This window comes from Schistocerca piceifrons, chromosome 4 (genome assembly GCF_021461385.2).
Source record: "Schistocerca piceifrons isolate TAMUIC-IGC-003096 chromosome 4, iqSchPice1.1, whole genome shotgun sequence".
Lineage (NCBI taxonomy): Eukaryota > Metazoa > Arthropoda > Insecta > Orthoptera > Acrididae > Schistocerca > Schistocerca piceifrons.
In genome coordinates this window covers 189819233-189844529 of record NC_060141.1, presented here as the reverse complement: position 1 = coordinate 189844529, position 25297 = coordinate 189819233, and the positions used below count along the sequence as shown (strand labels likewise).

At 41.2% G+C, this 25297-nt stretch overlaps 1 protein-coding gene across 4 annotated transcripts in view; it reads right to left on the bottom strand.

Annotated features, from left to right (window-relative positions):
- Nucleotides 1-25297, bottom strand: part of LOC124795243 (zinc finger protein 250-like) — a 182907-nt gene that overhangs the window by 71020 nt on the left and 86590 nt on the right. For all 4 annotated transcript variants that reach the window (XM_047259173.1, XM_047259175.1, XM_047259176.1 and 1 more), the window contains exon 6: nt 20740-21126. In XM_047259173.1, the coding sequence (XP_047115129.1) occupies nt 20740-21126 (387 nt within the window). The remainder of the gene's footprint in view (nt 1-20739; nt 21127-25297) is intronic.

Sequence of the window (25297 nt, the reverse complement as noted above, 5' to 3'; positions counted from 1 at the left end):
CAACTGCTTTTGATAACGATCTCCTGTGATTGTTCCCATCGGTTGCAGTAGCATCGAAAGCTTTCTCTCTTTTACAACAATGCCGGTCTTTAAGAACAAAATCACAGTTCTTGAAGTTTGGGAACCATTTTCTGCAAAGTTCTGTTACTAACAAGTGTCTCATCATAGGTCTTACCAAGCTTTTTATGAGCCTCAGCTGCAGGTTTCTTCATATCAAAGCAGAAAGTTAAAACCACCCGCAGATGACGAGAACTGGGCTCGTAAGTTGACATATTCAGCTGAGAATAACTTCAAGATGCAATCAAAAATCAACTAATATTTTGATGGAGTTATGTTCTCAAATGCCTAAGCTTACTGCATGACACATACGACCTACGACTTGCATCACTACTTTCCACTAATGCTGTCTACTGCAAAATGGTGGAAGCAAAGTTGTAGACCTAATAAATGGCCAGACATAAATTTGAACTGCCTTCCACCTGAATACAAGTGCAGTATCTCATCATTATGCCAACTAGCTCAGTCAGTTTAGGACAAACAGCTTCACTTTAAATATAATATTCTCTTTTGATGCAATAGGTAGTCCAACGTTCGGAGCAATCTACAACAAAGATTGATTCACCTTATCTGACCAACAGTTCAGTTAGTTAAGGAGGCAGCAGTTGTGCATACTTGTCTATGTAACAGTCAACTTCACATTCATATGTGGTTTAATTCTTTGAATCCTAAGGCCTAATGGTTATTTTGATCTATTCATTTTCACAAACAGTTCAAAATGAGAAACTGCTAGCAACAGATGGACATGTGCAATTAATGTACTAATTATGAGAGCCCATGAGTATTTATACAGCAATGTTTATGGTATTCTGAAAGTCACACTATGCTACTCCCCATGCCCATGCTCGGATAAATCAAAATGACACTGATCTCTTATTGTCCAAGGGCAAAAACGGTGATTTGTTTTGCTGCAGTAGCTCTCAGCTCTGATGTAAATACTAAGACTTCCTACAGCAAGTATAAATTTTAATCAAATTCTTTTCAGCATTAAGTTGCATTATTTTGATACTAAAATTACTAAATTGACATTTAGAATGTGTTTGCTGCAATTCTCTTCTGGGCAATTAAACTGCTGGGTTCTGGGTATAGTCTTGCCAATATATGGCCTTGTTTCACTTGTCATGTGATACCCACTGTTACTTTCCTCTACATCAATGGACAATTAAAGGTCAAAATGCTTGTAGAGGCATGGCTGTGCAGAAGGCTATTGCCTGTGCTACACTAGCAGCTGAGTGGCAGGCAACAGTGAATCAGCAGGCCACCGTTTCCCCGCCACAATACACTGATGCCACATGGCAGTTCTCTTGTAACTACCTTTTCATGTTGGCACATCTAGGCTCCTCTGTTGCACCAGCATTGTTTGCTACTGTAGCACAGGCAACAGATTTCTGGACAGCCACTTCTGCACAGGCATACTGAATTTCAATTGTCCAATGGCGTTCAGGAAAGTGACATCGCCCATCACATAACATGATATAGGATGGTATATAGAGAATACCACCCCAAAAACACCAATTTACAATCCCTGAAGAGGACCACTGCACAGACAATTGAAAATCAGTTTTAATAGCGTTTTTTAGTTTCAAAATGATGCAATAATTCCCAAAGAGATTTCATTCAATTTCATCTGGTAGAAATTTTCAGTCCAAGGTAATTTAAAAAAATGCAGCTTTCTTCAAAAACCTTTGAAAACATTAAATGTTCTATATCCAGATAAATTACTTATAGTGCAGTGAATACACAATATAATAATAGCAATGTATTTCTCACCAGTGAACATTCCCATCTATGGTAAGTGATTGTTACAATTAATGAAAGGACTGAAATGCTTCACTAAGTAGCTTTGTTGTCCAATGATTGACACAGACATTCCAGCTATCTCAATAATCTGCCACACGTATTTGTATGATTCAAAACAATGATAAGAATCATGTCAAAGCTCTGGCAAACCACAAGTGCAGTACAAAATTCTTGATATACACTACTAAGAGTATGTCTTCAAAAGCAACCCTAATTCTAAAAGCTGGTCTTCACATTTAAAATTTGTGACAAGTTAAAGCTGTGTATTGAAGAGTGACATTAATTAGAAGATCTCTGCCTATGAAAATCATGTTCACATGTTCAACACACAGTTTCCACGTGACAAAATTTCTCATTGTAGTACATACTCTGCTGAATGATATGAAAAATTAATCTCTGGCAATTGCATAATGTCAAAAAGATTGGGTGTAGATGAGAATATTTTGATGGGTTCTATCAAGTTTCAACACTTTCTTACATCTGTATGTCCATCTGCTCTATCACAGACTGAATGCTTGCTGGAACAGAGCACTTTCTAAGCTTCTCTACATTGAAAGAAGACTGAATGGCTGTCCCATACATTCCTTCATGTTGAAAAATTCTACTGACACTCCCCCGTTCTTCTTCTTCTCCCCTTGTCCTCACAACAGGCAAGTGCCTCTCCTCCCGGGGGGCTAACTGATCTGCCTCTTTGTTCCAACCCTCCCAAACCTATCCCTCTTTCCTCCTCAGGAAAGGAACTAACAGTTCTGAAAGCTAAAAAGTTGTTTTAAGTATCTTGTCCATTGGCAGTATTTAGAATTTTGACTTTCAAATGTTAGCCATTTTGTCTCATTGTAATTTTATAGTTTTCTAGGTTGAGATTTTCTTTGATACAATTTCTTCATTTGCACCATATACGACTAAAATCAGAAGCATGTAACTCATATTTGGAGATGAAGTAGATATTCAAAGAAAGGAATAAAAGTTGGGATTCCAATGTTCTTTCAGCACTGAGATTGTAAGGAAGAAAAAGGTAGCTCAGCTGAGTAACAATGGGTACAGAAATTCACCATGGATTTTGTTAATGCACCATCTTGCAGCAACAAAAGGTGCATACATTTTCATTGCTTTCTCTTACCTCAGTTTATTAGTCACAAAACTACTTTAGGCACGGTACAGTGTTTTCCTCATTGTAAAGATACATTAAGTTACAAAAGAAAAGACCCTAAGGTAGTTCAGGAAATAAATGTAATAATATGCAAGCCCTCTCTCTGCAAAACTGCTGCATTTTCCTCCACAATGTTGCAAACATGTTTTACATCTTCACTTTTTACAAGCCACCAATGGTGTACAGAATAATGCATTAAGCTACGCACATAGTCATTCTGGAGTACCAGCTACACCAGCTATGAACCAAACTAGAGGTTTAATGTAGTATTGGTTTTATGCACAGATGTATGTTGTGCTTTCTACTTTTCTAGTCAAAATATTAATTGCTGGTTCATTACTCCACTACAAGCTAAACCGTGAAATGATATACTGATTGGAAATGTGAATGCTGTTCCTCTGACTGATGGTGCTGTAGCTGAAATGACTTGTCTACTTCTGTAACTAATACAGCACATGGTGTTTCAAACAGATTCATCCAATTTAGCAACATTATATTTTCCACATGAATGAAAATAGAAAATAGGGATGAATTTTATTTTATGTATCAAACCTAAAAGATTACCTCAGCAGCAGTTGTTAAGTTGCCAGTTCACATGCAGCTGGCAGAAGGGGTCTTTCTGGCACATCTACCTTACTTGCTCTCCTGTTCATTATAACATGTGCATCAAATCGAAATGGCAATAAGAAGTGTTATATGCTTTCAATTTCAACAGGTGTTACAAGGGTGAATCAAATATAACCAATTTTTTTGGTAAGGTTGTTTAAGCTTCGCAAAAATTCAGAAAAACAAACTTATTTTTCTATCTAGTCTCCTGAATGGCAAACACTTTTTCCCAAGCAGATCAGCAGTTTCTTGAACCCATTTTTGTAAAATGAACATGACCAGCTGCGCATGAGCACTTCGAAAGCAGCACCGTCATCAATTCAATGTCCTCCAACTGCCTCCTTTAGTGGTCCAAACCAATCAAAATCACTGAGTGATAAGTCCATACTTTAGCGAGGATGTTCTAGTGTGGTCCAGAACAATTCCTGAATTTTTTGTTGAGTTCAGGCAGCTGTGTGGGGTCTAGTGTAGGCACACATTGCGGACACTTTCAGTAATCCAAAGTTGTCAATAGCGATCATCTGAGCACTACTGTAGCTTATGCCAAACTCAGTAGCAATTTCAGCACCTGTTATCCAGTGATCGTCTTCAATAAGCTGGCTAACAACATGAATATTCTCCTCATTCATGCTGATCCCCGGGCGATGTCTGTGAGCTGCATCTCAACTCTTTCTCATCCTCATAAAAACTGTTTGTGCCATATGTACACTTGAGTCTTTCTCAGGGTGTTGTTCCTCAACTGTGCTGTAAAGCATTTCAAAATTTCAGATGGTTTTACGCCCTCTGTTCTGAGAAACTTTATTGTAATATGTTGCACAACAGATGACGGAATGTCTTGCTATGATATTGTGATTCTGACTAAAGAAACGGTACAACAATGTTCTACCCATGGAGAACAATCACTGGAAACAAAAGCCACTACGAGCAGCAATCACGATGCTCTCTGTTTACAATAATGCATGCAAACTGAAAATTCCAATTTATATTTGATTCACCCTTGTATGAGTTTAAACTGTGCCACATGATTTTCACTGAGAGGAGGGCACTACACTTTCCACATCTAAAAATATCTCTTGTGACACCAGCAGTTTCAAGATACAGGTTGGTCCCCTGAGCTCATTTGAGACGGAGAGCACATTCAGCATCTGTCTGCCTCGTGTGTTTTGCATTGATACTTGTGTTTGAAAATATGCATGACTCAATTCCTCCAAGTCTGTCATGACCATGACAACGATGATAAACAATAATGTGTACAGTTTTGTGAATTCATCTGGGTGTGGAAATGGAAGGTAACAATTTCCTTTCATATTTAGTTTTCAATTATGAGGATACAATTCATTTGTAAAAGATTGTCTATGTGCCTCCCATTTCAACATAACAACGTGAACTACAGTGGCAGTATGCTGTGATTCCACACATGATCACAAAAGAATGGAATGAGTTTCACTATCACCCAAATGTTTACAGATGATGTGACTTAGCAAACGAAAGTGCTGGCAGGTCGATAGACAAACAAACAAACACAAACATACACACAAAATTCAAGCTTTCGCAACAAAAGGTTGCTTCATCAGGAAAGAGGGAAGGAGAGGGAAGGACGAAAGGATGTGGGTTTTAAGGGAGAGGGTAAGGAGTCATTCCGATCCCGGGAGCGGAAAGACTTACCTTAGGGGGAAAAAAGGACAGGTATACACTCGCACACACACACATATCCATCCGCACATACACAGACACAAGCAGACATTTGTAAAGGCAAAGAGTTTGGGCAGTGATGTCAGTCGAGGCGGAAGTAAAGAGGCAAAGATGTTGTTGAAAGACAGGTGAGGTATGAGTGGCGGCAACTTGAAATTAGCGGAGGTTGAGGCCTGGCGGATAACGAGAAGAGAGGATATACTGAAGGGCAAGTTCCCATCTCCGGAGTTCTGACAGGTTGGTGTTAGTGGGAAGTATCCACATAACCCGGACAGTGTAACACCGTGCCAAGATGTGCTGGCCATGCACCAAGGCATGTTTAGCCACAGGGTGATCCTCATTACCAACAAACACTGTCTGCCTGTGTCCATTCATGCGAATGGACAGTTTGTTGCTGGTCATTCCCACATGGAAAGCTTCACAGTGTAGGCAGGTCAGTTGGTAAATCACGTGGGTGCTTTCACACGTGACTCTGCCTTTGATCGTATACACCTTCCGGGTTACAGGACTGGAGTAGGTGGTGGTGGGAGGGTGCATGGGACAGGTTTTACACCGGGGGTGGTTACAAGGGTAGGAGCCAGAGGGTAGGGAAGGTGGTTTGGGGATTTCATAGGGATGAACTAAGAGGTTATGAAGGTTAGGTGGACGGCGGAAAGACACTCTTGGTGGAGTGGGGAGGATTTCATGAAGGATGGATCTCATTTCAGAGCAGGATTTGAGGAAATCGTATCCCTGCTGGAGAGCCACATTCAGAGTCTGATCCAGTCCCGGAAAGTATCCTGTCACAAGTGGGGCACTTTTGGGATTCTTCTGTGGGAGGTTCTGGGTTTGAAGGGATGAGGAAGTGGCTCTGGTTATTTGCTTCTGTACCAGGTCGGGAGGGTAGTTGCGGGATGCGAAAGCTGTTTTCAGGTTGTTGGTGTAATGCTTCATGGATTCCAGACTGGAGCAGATTCGTTTGCCACGAAGACCTAGGCTGCAGGGAAGGGACCGTTTGATGTGGAATGGGTCGCAGCTGTCATAATGGAGGTACTGTTGCTTGTTGGTGGGTTTGATGTGGACGGACATGTGAAGCTGGTCATTGGACAGATTGAGGTCAACGTCAAGGAAAGTGGCATGGGATTTAGAGTAGGACCAGGTGAATCTGATGGAACCAAAGGAGTTGAGGTTGGAGAGGAAATTCGGGGGTTCTTCTTCACTGTGAGTCCAGATCATGAAGATGTCATCAATAAATCTGTACCAAACTTTGGGTTTGCAGGCCTGGGTAACCAAGAAGGCTTCCTCTAAGTGACCCATGAATAGGTTGGCGTACAAAGGAGCCATCCTGGTACCCATGACTGTTCCCTTTAATTGTTGGTATGTCTGGCCTTCAAAAGTGAAGAAGTTGTGGGTCAGAATGAAGCTGGCTAAGGTAATGAGGAAAGAGGTTTTAGGTAGGGTGGCAGGTGATCGGCGTGAAACGAAGTGCTCCATCGCAGCGAGGCCCTTGACATGCGGAATATTTGTGTATAAGGAAGTGGCATCAATCGTTACAAGGATGGTTTCCGGGGGTAACAGACTGGGTAAGGATTCCAGGCGTTCGAGAAAGTGGTTGGTGTCTTTGATGAAGGATGGGAGACTGCATGTACTGGGTTGAAGGTGTTGATCTACGTAGGCAGAGATACGTCTTTCACGCCGATCACCTGCCACCCTACCTAAAACCTCTTTCCTCATTACCTTAGCCAGCTTCATCCTGACCCACAACTTCTTCACTTTTGAAGGCCAGATATACCAACAATTAAAGGGAACAGCCATGGGTACCAGGATGGCCCCCTCGTACGCCAACCTATTCATGGGTCGCCTAGAGGAAGCCTTCTTGGATACCCAGGCCTGCCAACCCAAAGTTTGGTACAGATTTATTGATGGCATCTTCATGATCTGGACTCACAGTGAAGAAGAACTCCAGAATTTCCTCTCCAACCTCAACTCCTTTGGTTCCATCAGATTCACCTGGTCCTACTCCAAATCCCACGCCACTTTCCTCGACGTTGACCTCCATCTGTCCAATGGCCAGCTTCACACGTCCGTCCACATCAAACCCACCAACAAGCAACAGTACCTCCATTATGACAGCTGCCACCCATTCCACATCAAACGGTCCCTTCCTTACAGCCTAAGTCTTCGTGGCAAATGAATCTGCTCCAGTCCGGAATCCCTGAAGCATTACACCAACAACCTGAAAACAGCTTTCGCATCCCGCAACTACCCTCCCGACCTGGTACAGAAGCAAATAACCACAGCCACTTCCTCATCCCTTCAAACCCAGAACCTCCCACAGAAGAACCCCAAAAGTGCCCCATTTGTGACAGGATACTTTCCGGGACTGGATCAGACTCTGAATGTGGCTCTCCAGCAGGGATACGACTTCCTCAAATCCTGCCCTGAAATGAGATCCATCCTTCATGAAATCCTCCCCACTCCACCAAGAGTGTCTTTCCGCCGTCCACCTAACCTTCGTAACCTCTTAGTTCATCCCTATGGAATCCCCAAACCACCTTCCCTACCCTCTGGCTCCTACCCTTGTAACCGCCCCCGGTGTAAAACCTGTCCCACGCACCCTCCCACCACCACCTACTCCAGTCCTGTAACCCGGAAGGTGTATACGATCAAAGGCAGAGCCATGTGTGAAAGCACCCAAGTGATTTACCAACTGACCTGCCTACACTGTGAAGCTTTCCATGTGGGAATGACCAGCAACAAACTGTCCATTCGCATGAATGGACACAGGCAGACAGTGTTTGTTGGTAATGAGGATCACCCTGTGGCTAAACATGCCTTGGTGCATGGCCAGCACATCTTGGCACAGTGTTACACCATCCGGGTTATCTGGGTACTGCCCACTAACACCAACCCGTCAGAACTCCGGAGATGGGAACTTGCCCTTCAGTATATCCTCTCTTCTCGTTATCCGCCAGGCCTCAACCTCCGCTAATTTCAAGTTGCCGCCACTCATACCTCACCTGTCTTTCAACAACATCTTTGCCTCTTTACTTCCGCCTCGACTGACATCTCTGCCCAAACTCTTTGCCTTTACAAATGTCTGCTTGTGTCTGTGTATGTGCGGATGGATATGTGTGTTTGTGTGTGTACGCGAGTGTATACCTGTCCTTTTTTCCCCTGAGGTAAGTGTTTCCGCTCCCGAGATTGGAATGACTCCTTACCCTCTCCCTTAAAACCCACATCCTTTCGTCTTTCCCTCTCCTTCCCTCCTTCCTGACGAAGCAACCGTTGGTTGCGAAAGCTTGAATTTTGTGTGTATGTTTGTGTGTCTATCAACCTGCCAGCGCTTTCGTTTGGTAAGTCACGTCATCTTTGTGTGTGTGTGTGTGTATATACCCCCATGGGTAAGAGATACAATTCACCTCAAGTTTTCATCTTCATTCAAACAGAAGATGTAGTCTAGTGAAATCAGATGTCTATCTGAAACACTCTGTAGCTTCAACATTCATGGAAAATATGGTGAAGATTACCAGACTTTTCTTTCCACTCTGCTACATATCATGAGGAATGCCAATTTAGCCAATCAATTATAATAAAATAATGCCCATGGAGTAAGGGAAGAAGACTTGCAGCTGAGACTCAGCGTTCGTGGTTCAGAATGTCACACTAATGCTGCAACACACAAGTGTACTGAAGCATTTGGTAGGTTACATTGCCTTCATATGAAAGCACACTAATAGTCTGCTGGCAAATAAAACATGAAATTGTCACCCTGGTGCAAAGAAAATCAAAAATCATGACTGGATCACTTTGATTCCTATAGTGATCTTCACTTTTCCAAGACTCAAACGGCTGGCTACAGTAATAGTGGTTGAGACTATTTTTGCAGCCTTCCACAGAAAATGTAAATAAACCACACAAAAAATTTGTCATGCCCCCAGGAGACAGCATACAAATATTGTGAAATACAGCCTCAAACCAGTCAGGAAATCCATAAGTTTCTTGAGGTTCACCATATTGAGCTGAAGCCACACATCAATGGTTACATCTTGCAGAGTTACCAAATTCAAGGAATAGAGACTGCTACATTTCATTCCCCGTTCCAAATATTCAAACACATTTTCTACAGGATTAACAAGGGGAGGCCACGAGATTTGGATCACAGATTTATTTCAAATATTGCGCACTATGAATAGTTCATTAGGACAACAAAATATGCAAGTAGTGAGGTGTACTACTTAGGTGATTTTGAGACTACCGCAAAAGATGTTTTACGCTTCAATGATGTACTGGTGCAGTATGAAACTGAGCGTGGGATAGCAGCGGTCTAGTGGTTAGGATTCATATTTTGTACTGCACGGCTCGCTTGGTTCAATCCTGCATATCTTCTTTTACTTTAATTTATATCTTTTTCAGTGTTAGTCATATTATTTCATATATATTACATATGAATGGTTATGTAATGCAAAGGCATTTATATCAGCACGTCCTTTTATTGAATTTCCAATGTTATTTGGCTGTTTACTAATTTTTATTATTACAAGAGAAATTACATTATTCTTGAAGAATCAAGTGAACCAAGATAGCTAGCTATTCTGTTTATTACTATTACCGGTTTCGACAGATCTATGCTGTCATCATCGGATCTTATAACATTATTAGTTGAACATGCTTGTTACAATACTGAAAGTCACATAGGAATGTTGTGTCAATAATGTTACAAGATCAGATTATGACAACATAGATCTGTTGAAACTGGTCACAGTAACTGCTAGTGACCTAGGATAACTTGATCCTTCAAGAATAGTCTAACTTTCAGAACGCCCTCAAACTGATGAAGTGTCAAACATATATAACAATAAATATTACTTGGCTTCTATTTCTACAGACAAGTTACAAAATTTTGAAGCATCTTCAAATTTGTTCATATCTGACTGACAATGAATAAGAAACTGCTTCCCGTGAAGATGCCATGAAAACACATTCCATCGTACCTCTCCAATTTGCAGCACCGATATTTATGACAATTTATTACACACGGTCTGAATCTAAATTGTTGGAAGGAAGAGAAATTTTTCAAAATGTCAATGAGGTTTAGTTATCCTCAGATATTCTGAAGACTCCTTGTGCATTCACTCATTCAATGTAGAAGATGTCATTTTAATTTCTGTTTTTGACGTCTGTACAAAAAATATCATCCTGCAATTTGTAAAGTTGAAAACACATACGATGATTAATCGTGCATTACTTTCATATAACTCACTGTATTATTAAATTGAGTTATCCACATCTTTATTTATTGATATCTGACTTGGACTTTCCAAGACTGCCCCTCATCCGTGAAACCTGTGCCTACAGACTGAAGCAACCAGGTGCAAGCAGTTCTTGGTACCTTACTCAATTGCAGGTATAAGGGATTTCAGAAATCACAACAGGCACACATTTCCAGGAAAACTTTACACGTTTGGTCATTTACTTTTTGATATTTATAAATATAATATTTGTTGTGATGATAAATATTAGCAAACAACCAAATAAAATTGGAAATGCACTAAAAATTTTGTTTCTTCATATTACCTTGCAAATGAACTGTATTCGAAATAATATGACTATTGCTATGGGTGGGGGTGAGGGGGGGGGGGGGGGGGGATGAGTAGGACTCGATACAATGATCCACAGGTTACAGAGCTTGAACACCAACAACATGACCATCGGCATCCCACGGTCCAGGTTGAGAGGTCCTAGTACATCATCAATAACGTGTAAAATTTCTCTTGCAATTTTCTTGAAAGTGCTTAAGTAGTACGGCTTACTACTTACACATTATGTTGTCCTAATGGACTATTAAAAATGTGCAAAGTCTGAAGTGAATCCATGATCCAAACATTGTGGCCTGCACTTGTAAGTTTGGATGATTTTTCGAGCTACTGTAGAGAGAGAGAGAGAGAGAGAGAGAGAGAGAGAGAGTGAGAGTGCGCGCGAAGTGCCCGTGTGCAGGTTCATCGAAACAGGAACACATGCATGGAGTTTATCAAACACAGATCTTGTCACCTCGGAAGATTGGGGTGTCTACAGGATACTCATCATGAAGATGTAAAAGGAAGGCAGTACTTGGCCATTGAGATTGTTGAAATAAATGTCCTCATTTGCTCATGTTCACAGTAACCTGAATGAGTGGGTCCAAGTTATGACACAAAAAACACTCCCTAAACACCACTGAACCATGTCTGATCTCAACTACACCCTCCACATGCTAAAAGTTAGATGCTTCATAGAGCCCTCGGTTCACTTGATGCTCTGAGGCATTTGAAGAGGGTCAAATTCGTAACTCATCAGACTACACTACAAACTTCCAGTCAGTTACTGCCAAGTTTCTGGAGATATTGGACCCACTGAATATGTGCAGCTTTATGTAACATTGTAAGCTACGCCCTTCTGCAAGTATTTGGCTCCAAATGAATACTGGATGCAGCTCCATTGGCAATGTTCACAAATCGGTCAGTATGGACCAGCAGCAATTCCTGTCGGGTTTGAAACCAATTGTCACTGACAAGATGTGACACTCATTTCCAGTTCCTGTCAGTTTTTATCTTTTTACGACCACTGTTCTTGCATAGTGTTACATGGCTGAGAGTGGTATAACATTCCTTTTAGATACAAGAAAAGAGGATTAATTGTGACAAACAGGTTACGTTGATCCCCCACCATCAAAGTAATAGGTTCCTGTAATTCATTAATAGTTCCACATAGAATGTAAAGCATGCTGAAACCTGTAAAACATGAAACCAGAGTACAAAAAGCATGTGAATACTGAAAGGGGGCTCGTGTTACAGTTTAAAATGTTTGCTTCACCACAGGTACACGGATGTCTAAAAATGATGGTACTAACAAGGGAACCTCCCCATCGCACCCCCCTCAGATTTAGTTATAAGTTGGCACAGTGGATAGGCCTTGAAAAACGGAACACAGATCAATCGAGGAAACAGGAAGAAGTTGTGCGAAACTACGAAAAAAATAAGCAAAATATACAAACTGAGTAGTCCATGTGCAAGATAGTCAACATCAAGGATGGTGTGAAGTGAGGAGCACCGTGGCCCCGTGGTTAGCGTGAGCAGCTGCGGACCGAGAGGTCCTTGGTTCTAGTCTTCCCTCGAGTGAAAAGTTTAATTTTTTATTTTCACAAAGTTATGATCTGTCCGTTCGTTCACTGACGTCTCTGTTCACTGTAATAAGTTGTGTCTGTGTTTTGGGACCGCACCACAAAACCGTGTGATTAGTAGATGAAAGGACGTGCCTCTCCAATGGGAACCGAAAACATTTGATTGCAAGTTCATAGGTCAACCGATTCGTCCACAGGAAAACACATCTGATATATTCTATACAACACTGGTGACGGCATGTGCGTCACATGACAGGAATATGTTGTCGACCCAACTAACTTGTACACTTGGCGAATGGGTAAAAAGAGTCTTCTTCCAGAATGAGATTTTCACTCTGCAGCGGAGCGCGCGCTGATATGAAACTTCCTGGCAGATTAAAACTGTGTGCCCGACCGAGACTCGAACTCGGGACCTTTGCCTTTCGCGGGCAAGTGCTCTACCAACTGAGCTACCGAAGCACGACTCACGCCCGGTACTCACAGCTTTACTTCTGCCAGTACCTCGTCTCCTACCTTCCAAACTTTACAGAAGCTCTTCTGCGAACCTTGCAGAACTAGCACTCCTGAAAGAAAGGATATTGCGGAGACATGGCTTAGCCACAGCCTGGGGGATGTTTCCAGAATGAGATTTTCACTCTGCAGCGGAGCGCGCGCTGATATGAAACTTCCTGGCAGATTAAAACTGTGTGCCCGACCGAGACTCGAACTCGGGACCTTTGCCTTTCGCGGGCAAGTGCTCTACCAACTGAGCTACCGAAGCACGACTCACGCCCGGTACTCACAGCTTTACTTCTGCCAGTACCTCGTCTCCTACCTTCCAAACTTTACAGAAGCTCTTCTGCGAACCTTGCAGAACTAGCACTCCTGAAAGAAAGGATATTGCGGAGACATGGCTTAGCCACAGCCTGGGGGATGTTTCCAGAATGAGATTTTCACTCTGCAGCGGAGCGCGCGCTGATATGAAACTTCCTGGCAGATTAAAACTGTGTGCCCGACCGAGACTCGAACTCGGGACCTTTGCCTTTCGCGGGCAAGTGCTCTACCAACTGAGCTACCGAAGCACGACTCACGCCCGGTACTCACAGCTTTACTTCTGCCAGTACCTCGTCTCCTACCTTCCAAACTTTACAGAAGCTCTTCTGCGAACCTTGCAGAACTAGCACTCCTGAAAGAAAGGATATTGCGGAGACATGGCTTAGCCACAGCCTGGGGGATGTTTCCAGAATGAGATTTTCACTCTGCAGCGGAGCGCGCGCTGATATGAAACTTCCTGGCAGATTAAAACTGTGTGCCCGACCGAGACTCGAACTCGGGACCTTTGCCTTTCGCGGGCAAGTGCTCTACCAACTGAGCTACCGAAGCACGACTCACGCCCGGTACTCCTTTCTTTCAGGAGTGCTAGTTCTGCAAGGTTCGCAGAAGAGCTTCTGTAAAGTTTGGAAGGTAGGAGACGAGGTACTGGCAGAAGTAAAGCTGTGAGTACCGGGCGTGAGTCGTGCTTCGGTAGCTCAGTTGGTAGAGCACTTGCCCGCGAAAGGCAAAGGTCCCGAGTTCGAGTCTCGGTCGGGCACACAGTTTTAATCTGCCAGGAAGTTTCAGAGTCTTCTTCGTTGCCCGATTTAGGTTTTCTTGTGAATGTGATAACCACTCCCAAAAAAGTGATGAAAACATAACGGACGGACAGATAATAACTGTCTGAAAATAAAAAATCTTACTTTTCACTCGAGGGAAGACTTGAACCGAGGACCTCTCGTTCCGCAGCTGCTTATGCTAACCACGGGACCACGGCGCTCCTCACTTCACACTCTCCTTGATGTTGCATATATTGCGCATGGACTACTCAGTTAGTATATTTTGCTTCTTTTTTTTTTGTAGTTCCACACAACTTCTTCCTGTTTTCTCGATTGATCTGTTTTCAATTTTTTCAAGGCCTATCCACTGTGTCAACTTATAACTAAATCTGAGGGGGGTGCGATGGGGAGGTTCCCTTGTAAGTTACACAGCTGTGACTGCACATTTCGTAATAGATTCCTCACCGTCATTTTGAAACATAGCTTTTGACTACAAATATTGCACTACACACTTCACTTACTTTCATCTCTTACAGAAAAACAGCTGTAATGCAACATTCTGAAGGGATGAAGATGTTGCAAGTGTGCAAATAATATCCTGACCACATGGAACTACTTTGTTCATAGATGATGATCACAACCAACTTCAGATAAAATTCAATGCAAAATTTCTATACTTAATTTTCTTATAGTTTATTAAATTTGTGTAATATGGGAGTAGAACCGTTATGAAGAATGCACAACACATTTGGAGCTGTAAACCTATCACAGCTTCTGCAATGTAACAGAGGCATTGCTTGTACAACGGAATGCATCTGCATTCAATAATCCATGCCTTTTAACAGTTATTGAAAGAACATATATTCCAGCCATGATTAATGCTCACAAGCTATTAAAGAGTCACATCTACCATACTGAATAGCTGTGATGTAACATTCCAAAGGGACAAAGATGTTGCAGGTATGTGAACAGCACCCTGGTCACTGTGAACTATCTGTGCGTAACAGGTTGGGCAATGGAATTTTGCTGCTGCCCGTTAGAGTGACAAGGCACAAATGGTATCAATTACCTCAAAAGTACTGAAATTTTAACATCAAGAAGAAAAACATTGTAATAAAAACTGAAACATTGCCTCTTTGCTTTCCAAAACTGAAGTGAATGGTGGAAACTCACTTTTCTATGGTTGAATTCTACCCAGTTAAAAAATTCAATAGGATTAAGTGTGGAATGTATTATTTGCTTTATAGGTACCACTCAGTAACAGTGTTATTATAACATCTACATAAATACTGCCCACTCTAGTGGACACTGCACAGTAGTTGTTGATACACCAATTAAACATGCAACTTCATTTGTGGTTTGGTCTAAGCACATCCTTTTGACATTCTATCATGTGTCAACATTGACTCATGTTACTGCCTTGAGTAACTTACATAGATGGTGGGAGTCACTGACCACCTGGTATCATTTCTACACTACCTACAGCAATCCATAGTAACCAGTGTGTTCTTTTAGGAGTGATTAATATTTTGCCCAGCAATGTCTGAATGGTTCATGGAAACCAATATCCAATGCACATTTAATAAAAATCAATAGGAAACTAATTTTCTTGTGTTATCATACATCTGAACAGGAAGGCTACATGGGAGGCTATTAAACAAAATACAGCACAAAGCCAGCCTGAAAATACAGCATGACAGCACCTCTGCACTGTACCGTCTTTGACAACCAATGATTAAACATAGCTCTCTCAGGTTATAACATAAGATCTATGTTATTTAATAAATGAAGGAGCCATTTTTCAAATTCAGCTCTATGCCTAATAAGTGCTTTTCTCACAAAGGAAAATCCAGTATGAAATAGTGATCATATTTGAAAAGGGTAGACTGCTACTCATCATACAGAGGAGATGCTGACTCGCAGACAGGCATAACAGAAAGACTGGTATACATTAGAACTTTCGTCCAAAATGCCTTCTTCTAAAGTAGCGCGCGCGCACACACACACACACACACACACAACACAACACAACACACAAAAGCATAACTCGCACATGCCTGACCAATCTTTCTGGATTCTGAGGCCAAACTAGGCACAGCAACTGTGCCTTATAGGAGAAGCAATCTTTGGGCAGTGGGGGTAAGACCACCAACAAACCGGGGCCAAGACATAGCTGGACCACTCGGTTACTGAACATGCTACCCAAAACCACATGCTTTACTTCAATGACTGCTTCACACTGATCTTCATCTGGGTCCTTCTTAGCAATACCAACTTCTCTGAATTACACTGGTGGGAGCTACTTCTACAAGATACTGTACATTCCTATAAGCTCCATGCCTCAACCTTTGTTAGTCCCAGCCCTTCACCCGCCTATTCCCTTCCCTGCTCCCACTCCAGTGCTGCATAGTCTTCTATCCCACGAACACATCTATTTATCTTTGTCCCCTCCTCCACTTCTTTCCTTTTCCACTCTTCTGCCCTTCCCCCAAACTCCAAACTGCCTGACTGCCCTATCCAGTCCCCAACACCTCCCTGCATGCTCCCAAATGCAGCACTACACCTTCCCCCACACCTACCCTGCCCCCACCCCTGCCTCTTCTTACACCCATCACCAACAGATTGCTCCTCCTATCAAGAACTCAAGCACAGCGGCCATGTGCTTGTGTATGAGTTGCGCTTTTTTGTGTGTGTGTGTGTGTGTGTGTGTGTGTGTGTGTGTGTGTGTGTGTGTGGGTGTGGGTGTGGGAGGGAGGGAGGGAGACCTTGAGCTGTCTGCACACATATGATGTCATACACTACATTATCATTATGTTACAGCATGAAGCTGACATCCAGTATCAATGGGTTCAGCTGATTCAAAAATGAATGAGTGTATTGGTTGTAGAGTTTTGCTTTCAATTTTTCCATACTGTTGTTAGGGCCCTTTTATCTCAAGGTGAATAAGTACATGATTACATAACTTGAGTGATTAATCTCATTAAATTGGATGTTAAATCAAGATGTGTCTTTAATTTTTTTGGAAAAGAGAAAGAAGAGAAGCGTGCCTCTGAAACTGGATTAGCTCCCTAAATGCCACGGCCTATGGATTGTTTCCAGAACTAACCTTTCACTCTGCAGCACTGTGCGTATTTTTTTGAAATTTCCTAACCATTCTCAATATTCAAAATGACACATAGGGGCAGAGTTTTAGCTCACTACTGCCCAGTGCCATTTGAGAGCAGCCATCAAATCAAATGGGAAGTTCATTTCCTTTTCTTTTTCAATCAAAGATATGATTCTTGGTATGCAAGCAACATCACACATAAAAACAGGATTTTTCCAGGGTTCTGTTGGTGATAGAAAGGTGACATCGACAATTTTGGATAGCCCTTGGGCCAAGGACCATTTGTATACCAAAGAGAAGGATCGTCTTACTGTAACTATCCTACAGTACATGGTCAAAGATTGTATATTACACAATGCCTTGGGAAATCCAGGATGGAATGTAACAATATTGTGAGAAGCAAAGTTGCTACTCAATATATAGCAGAGATGCTGAGTTGCAGTTAGGCGCAACAAAAAGACTGTCACAAGTAAAGCTTTCGCCCGTAAGGCCTTCATCAACAATAGACGACACACACACACACACACACACACACACACACACACACACACACGCGCGCGCACACACGCACGCAAACGCAACTAACACACTCGACTGCAGTCTCAGGCCTGTGCGTGTGTCTATTGTTGACGAAGGCCTTACTGGCCGAAAACTTTATTTGTGACAGTCTTTTGTTGTGCCTATCTGCAACTCAGTATCTCCGCTATATGGTGAGTAGCAACTCTCCTTTTTATAATATTGTTACACTTCCTTAGGCTTAGACAGCTACACTTCCTTGGTCTTAGAGAAATGGATCAAATCAGTTGGTTCTTTTTGAATTAGTTGTGGTCTATGGTGCACCTTCAGGGGTTTATGGAGGCACCATTTAGTTCATGGATGGTTCCTGTGAAAACCTAAAAAAAAAGCCGCTTTCACCTTTTTCTCACTGTCAACACCACATATCTAAATAAGTAACCACAGAAAATTGCTCAGATTTTAATGGTATATTTTGTAGGCATTTATTTAGAACTGCTGTCTTTGCGTTTTCAAACATCTTTATCGGTTAACAACAAACACCACCAAATCATGGCTTTTGGGTACCACAACTGAGCAGTGGATTCCAAAGAAGCTGCACACAGCAACAGGTTGTAATTTTTAAGATACATTCCTAGATCCCAATCACGAACAAACTTGAAAGTTTTATTTTATATGAGAGATAGAGGTTGAATGTTACTCTATTTTTTCATGTAAAATGCCTATAAAAAACCAGTTCGAGATGAAAATGTAGTTTATAAAGTGATGTAGCACAGGAAAATAAGCTGTAAAGTGTCTCTTTTATCATCACAAGGGTTCTGGGAACCCCATGTTGCGGTACTGAAGCACATGCAAAGTTTTTGTGCACATAAAACCCAGCTCAAATGTAAAATTACTTTCATGTTACTTCAATTTCACATACATAAACTTTCAAAATTTTACTGACCTATAACGTTCTTCTCATATTTAAGTGACATGCCCTGCTGCAGAAAGGAAAAGAATGGAACCAGCAGAAAAACGGTTCTACTGAAGTACAAAAAAGGCAAATATGCTACTATTTGAAAGACTGACTGAAAATTGGGATAACACCTGTCTCATTCTACCTTCCTCACCATCTCTAAAAGCGTTCCCAAAGATTTTGACATGCGAACATATTAACACGTTTTTATGCTCAGAGAGGAGGAGACAGTGGCAGTGGGGAAGAGACGAAAAAGTAAAAAATATAAAATGGCTCTGAGCACTATGAGACTTAACATCTGAGGTCATCAGTCCCCTAGAACTTAGAACTACTTAAACCTAACTAACCTAAGGACGTCACACACATCCATGCCCGAGGCAGGATTTGAACCTGCGGTTCCAGACTGAAGCGCCTAGAATCGCTCGGCCACACCGGCCAGCAGTAAAAAATACTGGATGATAGTAGACAGTTGTTGTGGTATAGAAAAAGCGAAGGAAAGAATGGTAGTATGAGAGAAAGAGCAGGACAGAGTGGCAGTAGATCATATTTGACCTTGACAGAACAGTGCTAAGAAAAGAGTGAAGGAAACAGTGTCAGTGAGAGAGGAATGAAGAGATGGAGAAAGTGGAAGTGGATGAGATCCTTTGATAATGAGAGAGAGTGATGATGACAATGAGGAAGAGACAGGTGGTGACAGTGAGAAGAAAGAGCAGTGGGAAGGACTGAATGAGATAGTAGCAATATGTGAGACAGCAAGAGGGAGACTGCAACAGAGGAGATAGGAATAGTAGGACAGAACGAAGGACACTGTAGCTGTGAGACAGAAGACAGTAACAAAGTGACACAAAGAGATAATGAGAATGAGATGGTCTGCATGAGTGAGTGTGTATGCACAAGTGAGAGTGAATGGGCGTGGGCAACTTGAGTTGGGTGTAGTGAGTGTGAGTGAGTTGCAGTTAGGGAAACTTGTGGAAGTGAGAGTTGATTTGCATGTTAGAAAGAGCACAATATATTTTTGGAAAAATTTAAAAAGGTGCTGAGGAAGGTAGACAGCTAGTAGCCCACTTTACAGTCAGTCTTTTAAACAGGAGCGCATTCACCTTTTTTCGTGCTCCGATTACGAACATTTTTCTGCTGGTCAACTATTGAATCAATCTGTCATATTTTAGTACACAAACTTGAAAATCCAATCTTCAAATAAGAAACACCTGTGATATAAGCACTTTCGTACACATAGCAGTTAACTTTGCCAGCCCCTTTGCAATTATTTGTGCAGTTTGTCAGTAGTCACTTGCAGCAAACAAGATCTACTCAAATCAGATGTTATATAAATTTTAAGCATGAAACATAAAACAAAAGCAAACAGGAAGTGGACACTGATTTATGGCATGCTTCCGGGTGTTCAGCTAAGTAGTTTTCATTTTATGCAATGTATTTCAACAACTGACCCAGTCGTCGTCTTCAGGTGCTAGAGAGATATACATCTGCAAATGCTGATTGTGTACTGCTTTTCGTGCAAATATAGAATGCCTTATGGAAAGGAGACTGTCAGAACAGTCAAGCAAAGATGCAAGGAACATAGGTGACACACCCAACTCTATAACTATACAAATCAGCCTTCACTGAGCACTGCCTTGAATATAATCATGAAGTGATATGTGATGAGACCAGTATCGTGGTGCACACACCAAGTTTCTGAGACAGCTTGATTAAGGAGTGTATCAAAATAAAGATGGAAAACCTAATAAACAGGGGCAAACATTTCAATTTAAACAATGCTTGGGGTCTGGCACTAAATTAATTTACGGCCTCACTGACCATCACATCCACTAGATATGAAAGTGCCGAGAGAATGCGTGTTTCACATTATATCAATGTGGGCTCAGAAAAACTAAAGATCATTAAAGGGCATAGTGAGCATCGGGATTCAAACTCACCTATAAACAGTGGCATGAGACCAACATTAGTTCACAGTCTGGCTCCTGTAGTCCAGGCAGTGAGTACACATAACAGCATAACTCGCAGCACCTGAAGAAGATGACTGGGTTGGTCGTCGAAATATTGTGCACAAAATGGAAACATTAATTTGGTTGAACACCCGGAAGTACACCATTAGGAAGGGAGGACACAATAAAAATGAAGACTCACCTTATTTTCCTCTTGTTCACCCTGCTCCATATATTCTTCTTTATCGCCTGTCAGGTCCTCATTTCCATCAGAACCATCATTTTCTTCAATAATTTGTTCTATTACTTCACCATGATGTGCCTGGTTAGCAATATCTGTTTCAATAACTTCCATTTTGCACACTGATGGATCATGACAACTAGCAGAATCCATTTGGTCATCACTTGGTGACTGAGATACAACATGAGCACCATAATGTTCTCCATCTTCATATGCCACATTCGAATTGTGATCGGGATTCTGACTATCACTATCTTGATTTTCCATTTCAATATCTGCATTTTCACTGGGAGTTTGATCGTCCACTTGAAGACCGCCACCATGGCCATTTTCATCATAATCTTGAGACTGTGAAACAGAAAGGTGCAAATGTTGCAATTAAAATACAGATATGTATTCCATGGTTTATTAACTTTTATACACTGAAGAGCCAAAGAAACTGGTATGCTTGCCTAATATCATGTAGGGCCCCCGCGAGCACACAGAAGTGCCGCAACATGATGTGGCATGTACTCAACTAATGTTTGAAGTAATGCTGGAGAGAACTGGCACCTTGAATACTGCAAGGCTGTCCATAACTGTGTAGAGTATGAGGGGGTGGAGATCTCTTCTGAACAGCACATTGCAAGGCATCCCAGATATGCTCAATAATGTTCACGTCTGGGAAGTTTGGTAGTCAGTGGAAGTATTTAAACTCAGAAGAGTATTCCTGGAGCCACTCTGTAGCAATTCTGGACATGTGGGGTGTCGCATTGTCCTGCTGGAATTGCCCAAGTCTGTCGGAATGCAAAATGGACATGACTAGATGCAGGTGATCAGAAAGGATGCTTACGTACATGTCAACTGTCAGAGTTGTATCTAGACTTAACATGAGTGCCATATCACTCCAACTGCACGTGTCCCACACCATTACAGAGCCTCCACCAACTTGAACAGTCCCCTGCTGAGATGCAGGGTCCGTGGATTCCTGAGGTTGTCTCCATACGTGTACACATCCATCCGCTCAATACAATTCGAAACAAGACTCATCCAACCAGGCAACATGTTTCCAGTTGTCAATAGTCTAGTGTCGGTGTTGATGGACCCAAGTAAGGAGTAAAGCTTTGTGGCATGCAGTCATCAAGGGTACACAAGTAGGCCATCGGCTGTGAAAGTCTTTATTGACGATGTTTTATTAAATGGTCACGCTGACACTTGTTGATGGCCCATCATTGAAATCTGCAGAAATTTGTGGAAGGGTTGCACTTCTGTCACACTGAACGATTCTCTTCAGTCGTTGTTGGTCCTGTTCTTGCAGGATCTTTTTCTGGCTGCAGCAATGTTGGAGATACGATGTTTTAACGGATTCCTGATATTCACAGTACACTCATGAAATGGTGGTATGGGAAAATCCCCCTTCATTGTTGTCTCAGAGATGCTCGTGCACCGACTATAACACCACGTTCAAACTCACTTAAATCTTCAAAATTTGCCATTGTAGCAGCAGTAACTGATCAAACAAATGTGCCAGACACTTGTCCTATATAGGTGTTCCCAACCGCACCACTGTATTATGTCTGTTTACATATCTCTGTATTTCAATATGCCTGCCTACACCAGTATCTTTGGCGCTTAAATGTACACAGACACACATACAGTGTACATGGAACTGACCTCAAGGTCTCAAGATTGTGACTGTGTAGCTCTGTGTACAATGAAGATGATGCCTCAACAACTCTAGAATCTATCTCTCAATAACTGTAGTTGCTCATTTTAGTTGTTTATCGATCGGCCAAAATGGGACATTTTTGCAATGTCTACAATAATCTGAATGTTGCTGTGTCTACAGTACTTATTGGTCCCACACCTTTCGAAGTATAAATTAGTAAATGGCTAAAATCGTCACTCAGTCACCCAGTCCCAACTGCTGGCTGCCTATTTAACAGCCTCCACGAGAAACAAAATTTTGATTTTCTGTTATTTTCAAAAACACTGCTGCAGAAAGTCAGCAATCAAAATAGAATATTTGTAATTAAATATATAACAGTCTCGATTGCAAAGACATGTTTATTTCAAGGTGACTGGTTTAGATCATCACATGATCATCTTCAAACCTTCAAAACTGTATTGATGGACAATGGCCGTACAAGGAGCAGGAATTGCTGACTAATGACAATCATTCATGCTCCATGAAGAGCCATTGTCCCTCAATATGGTTTCGAAGGTCTGACGACGTGATGATCAAAAGCAGTCATCTTGTAATAAATGTTTGTTTGGAATCTTGGCTGTTTTACAATTAATTTAATTGATTTTCTGTGTTTCATGTAATAATTGAATGAATTTAAAAATTTTAAATGCTGTTGTAATCTACTCATTAAAAGGAATAATATTACATTAGAGATTTAACACAACAACTCAAATATTAAAATTAGAAACAGTTTGTGTGTCTCGAGGCAGTGTAACACAAAGTAAGCAAATTACCCATATTATAGTCATCCAGTATTTGGGAATGAAAGCACTTAGTGACTGACAACAAGCTTTACACACCATTTCAAACCCTTCTCAAACTTTTTCTTAAGCACCCCACCAGAATAATGAAATGGAAAAAATATAGTTTACCAGGTTTTTGCAGTTCATGCAGTAAGTCTGCAGCATCAAGCATGATGTTTTAATTTATTACTTCTTTCCTACCAACTCTACTCACAACACATTTTGCAGATATTGTTCATAAATACCATTGAAAGTACCTGCAAAATCATATAATTTTGACACAATCTGTTTTTATGGACTATAAGCCGCACTTTTTTCTTTGAGAATGCTTCCAAAATTCAGGCGCATCTTATACTTGAAATTATAAAAATGTCCAGTGTTTGATTTAAAATTCCCACAATCTTAAAAATGTCCATATATTTGATGCTGTGGGAGACCTATCTCTATCTGGCAACATTGGAGTCAACTGACAGCAGCAGTGCACCGATGCAACAAACATGATTTGTGGGGATTCACAAGCTTGCTAACACTCTCTCCCTCCCACCCCACCACCACCAATCCAGAATACTCTCTAGCCTATGATGCATCATTGCAGTCTACAGTTCCAGTGAACTTGAATTGACAGTGATATGTGTTATCGGTTACAGTACAATATTTTTGTTCATAGCTAGTTTCATAATGAAAAAAAGTATTCATATGATGCAGGCTTAAATTACAAGTAATAGCATATGCAGAAGAACATGGAAATAGCGTAACTGAGCGACATTTCCACCCTCCATCAACAGAAAAAAACCATTTGCTGTTGGCGGCCTATTAAAGAAGAACTGCAAAAAAAAAAGACTAAATGTGCAAATAGAGGACAGTGAAAAATGGCCAAAATTAGAGAATGACGAATTGAAATGGATTCAAGACCACTGTCAGAATGACACTGGAATTAATACAAAAGTGATTCAAATACACACTCTTACACTTAACACTAACATAACAGATTTTAAGGGTTGAATTGGTTGGTGTTACAGGTTTATGGAGCATCATGGACTTAGAATGTGAAGAAAAACCAAAATATCTCAGAAAATTCCACAAGAGTAAGAAAAGAAAATATTGTCTTTCCATCATTTTATTATTCAGCATAAAAAAAAACTAGAATGGAACTAAGCCAAATAGTGAATATGTATGAAACTCCTCAGACATTTGATGTGCCAACTAACAGAATTGTTGCCATGCTAAAACTCCATCTATAAAAACAAGTGGACATGAAAAAATGCACTACACTGTTGCTCTTTCATGTTGTGCTGATGGTGCTAAACTTTATCCAATAATCATTTTCAAGTGCAAAGCGGTGTCAAAACCTTCTGAAATACTACCAGGTGTTGTTGTTCACATACATGACAAGTGTTGGATGGATGAGACTCGTATAAAATTATAGACTAACGAAGTGTGGGAGAGAAGGAAAGATGGTAGATCGGTTTAGCAGTCATCTGAAAAATTCTGTGAAAGAGGAATGAGAGAGAGAAATACAGAGCCTGCTGTTATTCTGGGGGACTTACTTCACTGCAACCTCTTGATGTCTCAATAAATAAATCATTTAAAGTATATATGAGAGAGGAAGGGAACAAATGGGTGATGGATGAAATCCAACATGAATTCACACCAAAGGGAGCTTTAAATGGCCTACAATCAAACAAGTGAGTCAGGGGATGAAACAGTCTTAGTCCAGAGTGAGAGAAAACATTACTGTTAAATCTTTCAAGAAGTGCAGCATAAGTAACGCTCTCGATGGCAGTGAAGACCATCTTACATATGCAGGAACAATGATGATGATGATGAAGAAGAATAATAAGGTTCAGATGACGATTTTCAGGAATTTTAAAGGTCTGCTTGGTTTTATAAATTACGGACTTTTTTTTTTTTTTTGTTTTGGTCTGGCTTCATAGTCTAACAATAATAATGCTAAAAATGTCATTTTTTAAACACTGCATAAAAATTAAGGTGCACCTTATAGTCCATAGCATCTTATAGTCCATAAAATATGGCAGTTCAGGAGTTTACA